The 10,102-nt window shown below is 51.6% G+C and overlaps 1 protein-coding gene across 1 annotated transcript in view; it reads right to left on the bottom strand.

The window, feature by feature from the left end:
* LOC127586275 (EH domain-containing protein 2-like) overlaps positions 1-2,129 on the bottom strand; it is a 39,643-nt gene extending 37,514 nt beyond the window's left edge. The window contains exon 1 of the mRNA XM_052044084.1: positions 1,533-2,129. Coding sequence (XP_051900044.1) covers positions 1,533-1,930 — 398 coding nt within the window. The 5' untranslated portion in view covers positions 1,931-2,129. The remainder of the gene's footprint in view (positions 1-1,532) is intronic.
* Between the last annotated feature and the right edge of the window lie 7,973 nt (positions 2,130-10,102).

Below are 10,102 nucleotides of genomic sequence, written 5' to 3'. Positions count from 1 at the left end.
TGAATTTATATTGGGAGCTGAGAAGTGCTGGGGGAGATCACAGTTTCAACAGGAACTTTCAAAGCGGATAAATATTTGAAATGGAAAAAAAAATCAAGTTTTAACAAAGGGAAGGGTCTAATTATCAGCTCTTGCAGATAGCTGATTGGTCTCTCTCATACTGTGAAATTCAACTATTCTCTTCTAGAAAAGGTTGGGTAAACCCCAGTTTGTGTTAAATGCTCTGGTAGTGCTGAGTGTGTGGGAACACTGGGCTGCTGATTTCATTGTTTCATCGAGTCACACAGCACGGAGACAGGACCTTCAGCCCAAAAGATTCATGCTGGCCAAGATTCCCATCCAAGCTAGAACAATTTTCCTGTGTTTGGCCCATATCCCTCTAAACCTTTCCTATCCGTGTACCTGTCCAAATGTCTCTTAAATGTTGTTAATGTACCTGCCTCAACCCCTTCCTCTGGCAGCTCGTTCCATCTAAAGTTGCTCCTCAGGTTCCTAGTAAATCTCTCCCCTCTCGCCCTAAACCTATACCCTCTAGTTCTTGATTCCCCAACCCTGGGAAAAAGAATGTGCACATTCACCGCATCTCTGCCCCCTATACCCCTCTATAAGATCACCCCTCAGTCTTCTACACTCCTAGCCTGCCCAACCTCTTTCCATAACGCAGTCCCACAAGTCTTGGCCAAACTAGGCAGTAACCGTGGGTCAGCTATTTGACCAGGTGAGGCATCACGATATAACCTAATGGTGTCTACATGTTCTCCGTCTTACTCCACCAGGGTAAGAGTCGATCCCAACTCCATGGCAAGTGGTGCTGAGGCTAAGCAGATCTAACCAGGTGCCACACCCTAGCCAACCGGAATCATAGACCCTTTCTGGGCATGCTAGCCCCAGCTTCATATTTCTTTTACCCAGCTCCTTGGTCAGTTTCCCAGCTCCACTCCCAGAGTCAGCGGGAGGGAGGGTCGAGTGCCAACTAAACGCCAACTGGGAAGCAACTGCTGCTCCAATGTGGCACTGAGGGAACGCCGCACCGCCGGGTGAGACGTGAACCCCCCCTCTCTCTCGCTCTCAGACCGGGTGGAGAAGATCCCAAGGCCACTATATCCAAGGAGGGACCATTCGCCGTCGTCCCGGGCTCGGGAATTCCCCCTGGAGCCGTAATCCGGCCACCATGACCCGGGCTGCCCGTGGGATCTTGCTGTACACATCGAGGACCTCTACAGCGGCGGGGGTGGTGGGGGTGGTGGTGGGGTGGGGTTGGTGGTGGGGGTGTGTTTGGGCGTGTGGGGGTGTGTGGTGGGGGTGGAGTGGGGGGAGGGGGTGATGGAGGAGGGGGATTGATGGGGAGGGGTGGAGATGGGGGGAGGGGTGGAGATGGGTGTGTGGGGGGTTGGGATGGGGGAGATGGGGAGGGGTGGAGATGGGTGTGTGGGGGGTTGGGGTGGAGATGAGGGAGATGGGGAGGGGTTGGAGATGGGTGTGTGTGTGTGGGGGGGGGGTTGCAGGGGGGAAGGTCTGGAGCAGCCACTCACCTGTTGAGGAAGGAATTGCCGAAGGGATTGAGCTTTCGGAAGGGTTTGTTGGGGTCGACGATCAGGGCGTTCCCCGGGATCACGCTCTCCACGTCCCCGTGCATGACGGCGATGAAGGAGTCGGTGGTGGGCTCGGGACCCACCCTGCTCCCGGGGAAGTCCTCCTCCAGCAGGTACTGGATGAAGGTGGTCTTCCCGGTGGAGTACTGGCCCACCACCAGGATCATGGGCTTGTTGTCGAAGTCGGCGTCCTCCAGGGAGGGCGAGTGAAAGTCGTGGAAGCGGTAGAACTGCTCCAGGGGCAGCAGCTTGCTCCGGTACAGCCGCTTCAGCCCCTCGGTCACCGTGTGGATCACCTCGGGGGTCCTCTTCTGGTTCTTCTTCATCCAGCTGAACATGGTCGCCTTTGTGTTGGTTCACCCACAGCAGCGGTGTCCCAGCGAGGGAGGGTGGGGGGAAGGTCCGGCAAAGGACAGAGACTCAGCCACAAACCTCCTGCACCCGGAGCGTCTGGGCGGCGGTGTCCGCAGTTTTGCCGAATGGCCGGGAGCTGGAGCGGACGGGGAGCGGAGCTGGGACACAACCCCTCCCAGGATCACAGCAACCCCCTCCCACCACATTCCCAGACAGACACAGCCTGCACCGCGCCATCTAGTGCTGCTTCCCAGCGCCTCGGCAAAACTCCAGGCTGGTGCACCGTCCGAGGGGAGGGAGCGCCGCACCGTCCGAGGGGAGGGAGCGCCTCACACTGGGCGGGGCGCAGAGGAGGGAGCGCCAATGGCTTAGGGGCACTGCAGAGGAAGCGTTGAAGCTTGAGGGAGCGCCGCGCTTTTGGGGGTGGTGATGGGGGAGCGCCGCAGTTAGCTGAGGGAGCGCTGCACAGTTGGAGGTGCTGAGGGAGCGCCGCACTGTTGTGGGGTATAGGGAGCGCCGGACAATTGGGGGCGCTGAGGCAGCGCCTCAGATGAGACAGTAAGCCGAGGTCCCGTCAGTGTGAAGAGGTGATGGGGAGGAGGGAGGGTGGGTCCCCGGTCCCCGGTCGGAGCGAGGGATGACCGGTGATCCGAGGGTCCTGCTCCGGTCCGATGAGGACCGGCCCCGCACCTCGGACGGGTCTCAAGGGCGAGAGGATCCGGCGGGGAGCCGGGAGCGGCGGTTGAGGGGGGAATAGGGAGGTAAAATATGCAGTAGATTGTTGTGGAATATTACAGTCTACATCTCCATTCGGCCCATCGAGTCTGTGCCAGCACACAGAACAACCCCATTCCCCACTAATCTGTTCTCCCCACCAACCGACTCCCCCCAGACTGCACCACACGCCAGGGGTGAGTTAGCCCCCCGACCTGCGTGGGTCACACGAGGAACCACAGACAGCACCGGGGGTCAGGATCGAACCCGGGTCACTGGAGATGCGAAGTCCATTCGCATCTGATCTTGGAGCTCAGTTAATGGCAACGGTGATCAGCAGTAACTGCGGTTAAAACCCATCAGGTTCACTGGTGTCCTTCAGAGGAGATTTGCTGTCCCAAACCAGTCTGGCGACCGTGACTCCGGGCCCCCATCAATGTGTCTGACACAACCGCCCTCTGCGCTGCCGCAGTAGACGCCGCCTCCCCGGCAGTGAGTGTCAGAACCGCGACTGCACTGCCTGAAATAAATTCCACAGTAACATTTCAGGATACGCAGATAAATAATTGGGGCTGGGAAGAAAGGAAGCCGGGAATCCCAGGCGCTAGGTGAATGAGCAGGGAGTTTGGGACAGATGGTTTCTAAGATCCGGCATGGAGCCGATGGGCTGAAGAGCCTCCGGTGCCGCGTTCCTGCCCCATTCTGTGCTGCAGTTCCATTTTCACCAGCAGAGGACAGTGCGGCTCTAGCTCTGAGCATCAAACTGTGCTGGGGGGACATTCCTCAATAGAACTGGCCGAGCTGCTTTGTGGAGTGGGTTAACGTCGCAAAATGTGTCCTGCGGAGACTCAGCTGAGGGCCGGCAGGTGCCCGCAAGTGCTGCTCACGGGGAAGCTTCAAGGATTTTAAGTGGCTACTGTAAATTATCCCTTAGTAGTGGCCAAACTTTGAAGGGGAGTTGATGGTTTGGAGGATACAGTGAAGGAGGCGGGATTTCTCTTTTGGGAACTTACTTGGACCGATGGGACAAATGGCCTCCTCCTGTGCCGCAATCAGGAAGGATATTTTAGATGCGGCGAGATGGGTGGATGTTTGAACCCACACCACAGGGCAGTGAAATGTTCAGCAGAGGTCGGACCCTCCATACTTGACGAGGCACTGATACAAGACAGAACTCCCCCAGCTCCCCACACAGCACAGGAGCCGATGACCAGTTACAAAAGAATGGAGCCAGTTTATGCTTCTTTTAAGATTTCACCGTTTATTACAAAACATTTTGTTTAATAAATAGCTTAATATAAATGTATACAAAAATGTTCACTCGTCAGAGTAGGAGATTTAGCCTATACAGTGGAGTTGGACATCAAAAGTCAGGGTTTGAGTCTCGCCATTCATCATTAACACGACCGTTTTTTTTTCTCTGATGCTCAAGGTTAAGGCTCCAGAACATTCTGCTGAAAATAACCTCTTAAAAAAAACTTTTTTTTTAAACAGTATAACAAATTGATGAGATCTATCTTCAGTATTATATATACACAATCATCTTGGTCTGCAGGTGAAGCATGGGCAGAAAGTGGTGCCACGTACTTCCCCCTTCCCCCCACCCACTAACCCCTAGGGAAATACTTGGAGACACCTCAGTCAATCCCAATCCCCCCACCCACGATCATCAGGAGGCGGGACAATTAGAAAGGAGAGGTCTTTGTTCACCACTGGGTTTGTGCAATGTGCATTGTCTCTTTATTTTGTTCTGCATGGTTTCAAGGTGAAGTTAAAATCATCTTGCCTCCTGAAAATGAGACTGCATCCCTTTAACTGCCCGGGCAGCCAACAGCTGGAAGCCCAGAGACGATTGGCAGGTGGCAATCAGGACTCTTCCAGTAGAGGGGTCTCTTAAGGAAACTTCACACCCACCCCCACCAAACACACACTCAGAGTTAACACAGAAAAATGCTGTTCTAAATTAACGTTCCCTGCCCAAAAGACAAATTATTTACTCCCAATTTTTCTAGGCACCAGGTTTCACCTGAAACAGTCACATAATGGCAAAAGCACAGTGACCCACCTCTCTCGACTGCAGTGCCGGAACCGTGCGGCAGGGGGCAGAAGCTGCCCCAAGTCTCCCCTCCTCACCCACCAACTGCTCCCCAGGGCACTGGCTGGTTGCATGGGTGTTGAAGGGTTCCACAGGCAGACCAAAGGAAGGGTGCTTACGGGTGGCGAGCGGAACAAGGATAAACCAGTAACGACCCCTCAAACCAACCCCGAACTGGCGCGGTGAGCAGGGCCCCAGACTGACCAACACAACGTAGGCAGAGCTTTCATTCTGGAAGGGCCTCTTCACTGAACCCAACTCAAAAGCAGACGCAGAGCGATCCATTGTGGACACACACAGGGCCAGGTGGTTTCTATCTGGAGGTAGTGCTGAATTAACAAAAACTCCGGGGGAAGGGGGCAGTGGGGAGGGGGCTCCCATCAACAAACAGAAGGACCAGACTGCAGTTTTCTCCAAACCCCAGCAGACTGCCCAGAGAGGGTCAGAGTGAACAGGAGGAAACAGCAATTAGAATGAGTTTTGCTAAACCAGTTACAATGGATTCAAAATCTATTATTTCTATGACAGACAAATCTTAATTCTTACTGCATTCAAACACAGGTTGGTTGAAACACAGTAAGGGAAACACAGGCAGTGGCTAAAGGGTAAAGTTTCTAAAGGACTCGGGCACTGATATTTACGTGGCTGCCACTTCACACCTGAAAGCAGATGGTTTCCAGATTCAGACCCAGGAGACTGCAGATGCTGGAATCCAGTGCAAAAAAACAAGCTTCTGGAGGAACTCGGGTCAGGCAGCATCTGTGGAGGGAAATGGATGAGACCCTTCATCGGGACTTGGTCGACTGTCCATTCCCCTCCACAGATGCTGCCTGACCTGCCGAGTTCCTCCAGTTACATCCCTCACCAGGACACCTTCATCCCTTTCTCTGACTGAGCCTCAGCACCCTACCGTCCTGCCTCTCCCCTTCTGGGTCTGCCTGTGTGAAGTGGGAAACCAAGACAGGAAGGCATACCACAGCAAGACCAAGGGAGGTCTCCTCCCAACCCCATGGGTAGGGATCACACCCAGTTACAATTCTAGAACCAACATTATGAAGAACCTACAGTCAGTCCAGGTACAAGCAATTTATTGCATGGGGATTAGACACACATGTCCAAACCATCCCAGGGCAGGTACAGCATGGTCTACACACTGCCACACACGGGTTACCACGCTGTAACACTCTCCCTACCCTGTCCCATCACATATTCCCTGGGGAGGCAGTAGGTGAGGCAAACTGGAGGGGAGGGAGGGAGGTAGATGGAGTGGGGGGAGGATTGGTAGAACAAAACCAGACCACAGGCCACCACTTAATTCAGCAGCCTGGTATCGCGCAGAAGACGAGACTGGGGCATGCGGGGTGGTTGGGACCAGCAAAGCAGCGAAGGAGAACGAGGTCCACTCTCCCTCCCTCCTCACATCATTAACCCTCGTGGTGAGGGCTGTGCGCATTCCCCATCAGCAGGTCTGGACAGCAAGCGCAAGGAATGGGATCAGCGGCAGGTCTGATCCAGGAACCTCCAAGATCCATACCTCATACCCAGAGTGGGAGAAGGGGGTGACCCCACTGATCTCCCCCCCCCCCTCACTGTGGGGAGGGGGGTCTCATCGAGACACCCAAGGTTCTGAGATTGAGGGGCAGGACTGGAAGGGCCATTCCTCAGGCTGGAGACAAGGATCATCTCTGGACGAGGGTCGGACATTTAGGACCGAGGCGAGGGAGGAGTTTTTTTTTTCCACTCAGAGGGTAGGGAATCTTCGGAAGCTTCAGCCTCCGAGTGTATTCCCTGCTGAGGTTGATAGAACTGGACACAAAATGAAGCCAAGGGCCGGCTGAGGCTCAAGGGATTGAAAGGCATTCTCTGGGCCTTAAGCTCATCGGGAGCTGGTGGTCGGTGATGTTCAGAACAATCAACCTCTTCCCTTGCTCTGGAACATCAAGGACAACTCCAAGCCCAAATGGGTGGGCCACCCTAAACCAACAGGGCCAGAAAGTAGGTGACCTTACCTGTGTTACCCACATTACAACACTGAACTGGTCAAACATGCAGAGAATCCTGCTCACTCCCCATGCCCTCAGAAAGGCCCAAGTCCCAAGCACTTGCTGTTACACGAGTAAAACCCAGACACCAAACCAGGGCAAGTTGAGGCCCTACACGATGCACACTGAAGTTCAATAGCCCACTGACACTCACCATCTAAGGTTAATGCAAAATGAGGGAACTGGCACACCAACAACAGAAAAAACACTGCGTGAAAATTCTGCAATTTTGCAAAGATATAAATGTACTTTCAACCCCATTAGGTTTTGCTGGAAGTCAGACATTAAAAAAAACTGCACCACAAAAAATATTTTCTCATTCAAGTAGAAAATAAAACAGAATTTGGAAGATTTTCTTGCTTCTTATATAAAAAAAAGATATGCTCCCTGTTGGCACAGCAAAAAGCAATACTCGCTCATAAGTGCAAAGAAAATTAACATTCACAATGGTGCATTCCAGAAATTGCAACAGAGAGAGTTAATTACTGGATCCAAATCAAAACACTTCTCCCTCCCCCATTTAAAAAATACTTTAAAGAGAATTTGCCAAGCACGAAGCTTCAAAAAAAACTCATCTGTAATCGTCATAACTGCCTCCTCCTTGGCAAATCATCAGAACTAATATTCATTCCAAATCCAATCTTTTAACAAACATAATCAACATTTAAAAAAATTTTCTCTGAACACATGGTCAACACTGTGGGGCTGAGAGTGAACGAGGAGTGTGTGGTGTTTGGCATTATTTCAATGAACCCACGAGGATTTTTACAATTCGTGTCACCATGGGCTTCGGAAGCTGCAGGGCACATTTCATAACAGAATATCAGATCAGGGGTAGAGTTTGTACGCAATTCCCATATGAGAAGGCCTTTCCAGACACACACACGCGCACACGCACAGAGGGACACACACAGAAGCAATAGGAACCGTTGCACCTCCCTGTTCATGAACCAAAACACTGCAACATTTCTGCACCCAGCGTGTAGTGATCCTGCTCTCCACGAATTTACCAATCTCTGATTAACGCTTTCATTAAACAAACCGGCATGCAGAAGGTGGATCACCTCCCTCTGCTTGTCCAAAGACTGCCCCACCCAATGCAGTACTGATATGGGGAACCACCCTCCTCCTCATTGCACTCCATGTGATGTTTTGGCAGATCCTTAGACCACGGGTGTACGACGTCAGTGGGTTACCCTGGCCACAGAGACTCTGATCCTGTCCTGGCCAACATTACTCCACAAAACAAAAGAGGGCTACAGAGTTCTGCATAAATTGTTAAATTAAAAAAATTAAAAAATACATAGTTCCCTGCTTCGGTCTCCCTGTCCAGAATTGCAGCTGGAAATACATTTTACTCGCTGCTTCATTCTTGGGCATGGAGTTAAATAAAACATTTTTTTAGATACAAAACAGGTAGGCAGGAAGATATCACCACAGGAGCCATCAGCATCGTTACTGCAACTCCTCCCGTAACATGCTCACGGCACAGGATGGTTAAGGTTTCACCACCCCCATTCTGCCCATTGACTGCTCCACTCTGCTACACCTCGGCTACACCACCCCATTGAAGCACACCAGCTCGGAAGCATCCAATCACAGCTCAGATCCAGAATTGCCACCCCTCTCCGTCCCCCACCACTTTCCAATAAATTGGTTAGACCTCTGATTGTCTTCCAAAGCACCCAATCAGCTTACTCCAATATACACAGACTGGTTTACAATTTCAATTGAAATCTAGCTGCCCACGTCAGATGTTGCAGCAACCTGAAGGGACAGAATCTGGAACATAAATGTCTTTTTAAGCCTTCTCCGTGCTCCCCAGCCCTGCTTTCTTGTAATCTCTTTCTGGCAAACTGAATTGGCAAAATTTGCAACTGCATTAAGTGCTCAGACACACCCAGCCCAGCTGAATGTGCAATACAGATGACATTTAATGGCCCACTTTCTCTGACCTGGGACAGAGGCACAGTCTACGTCACGTCTAGACACACCAACTCCAAACTACACAGGCTGCTCGCAAATACTTTGTGGTTGAAATAGTTTGGGAAGCGGGCTGGTTGAGGGGATGTCCTGGAGTTTCTCAATACTGAAGGTGAGTTCGCCTGGGCACTGCTGCCTGTAACTCAGGAGAAAAACGAGGGGGTGTTAGATAAAGTTCCTCTCCCCTCCTCTGAAGACTTTCATTAGGCACAAAAATCTTCATGTTGAAGTGGCAGTTTTGGCTGACAGTCCACACACATTTACATCAGGTGACCAGTCTACATAATGATTGGGGGAAGCAGTGAGGAGGGAGGAGGATTGACACATCAGATAATCAATAGCAGACACAATAGGGATTGTACTGAAGATAAAGGAATTGCTTGACCAACGACAGGACTCCGGGGTGTGACTGGGGGGGGATGGACGTGTCCAGCAACCAATGGGGTCATGGGGATGAACACAAGATTGGCTGATGGAACCTTCAGACATGGGAACTCCAGCGAGGTAACAAATGAATCCTTAAAAGGCGAAGCTTTGAGAGAGATGTGGAGCGTAGCACTTGGGACACTTACACTGTCCCTCACTGTTCAAAGGCTCAATGGCAATACTGAGGATTTCTTCATCAAACCATCGCACACAAGATCAGCATCCTTCTGGGCAGGGAGCTGATTTTACAAAATGAGAATGTAACCAGGGCTGATGTTGGAGGAAAAAGTTCTGGAAAGAAAGATGGTGAGGCTTAAAAATAAATGAGATTGCACGGCAGCGCCCGTGCCCAACAGGCACTCGATCATGGCTATACCCAACCCATGGTGCCAATGATGGCCTCTGTTGTCCTCAGCTGGCAAGGGGCAAGGTGGAGGGAACCTCAGAGCCACAGGAGAAAGTAAAGGAGCAAGCGGAAGGAGATACCATCTCCCTCGTGTACCAGGCACTTTGGGCTCCATCAATGCCGCCAACCCAATGCCAAGATTAGAATGGACTGTGCACACTGAGAGGAAGACTCCAAACCATTTGGACGTGGATTTGTATTTTTTTGGTTAAGGTACATTGGTCAATCATCTAGTTAGCTGTTTGAAATCATCACCCTTCATGTCCCACACCTTTAGGTCACCCCCTGCCAAAAGGCCACTGGTGCGATCTCCAACCAACCTGTTGTACAAGGTGCTAACCTCAAAACAAGAGTCGGCAATCTCATCACGGGCTACACTAGAGGTTTGTCACTGCATCTTTTGCTAATGTTAAATGCCTCAAGGCTGTATTGAGCAGGATCTGTTTTCTTGGATGCAATGTTTACATAATACCACAAAGGTAGGTTCACA

This window comes from Pristis pectinata, chromosome 35, assembly GCF_009764475.1.
Source record: "Pristis pectinata isolate sPriPec2 chromosome 35, sPriPec2.1.pri, whole genome shotgun sequence".
Taxonomy (NCBI): domain Eukaryota; kingdom Metazoa; phylum Chordata; class Chondrichthyes; order Rhinopristiformes; family Pristidae; genus Pristis; species Pristis pectinata.
The sequence above is the reverse complement of the archived record's forward strand: the minus strand, read 5'-3'. Positions and strand labels throughout refer to the sequence as shown.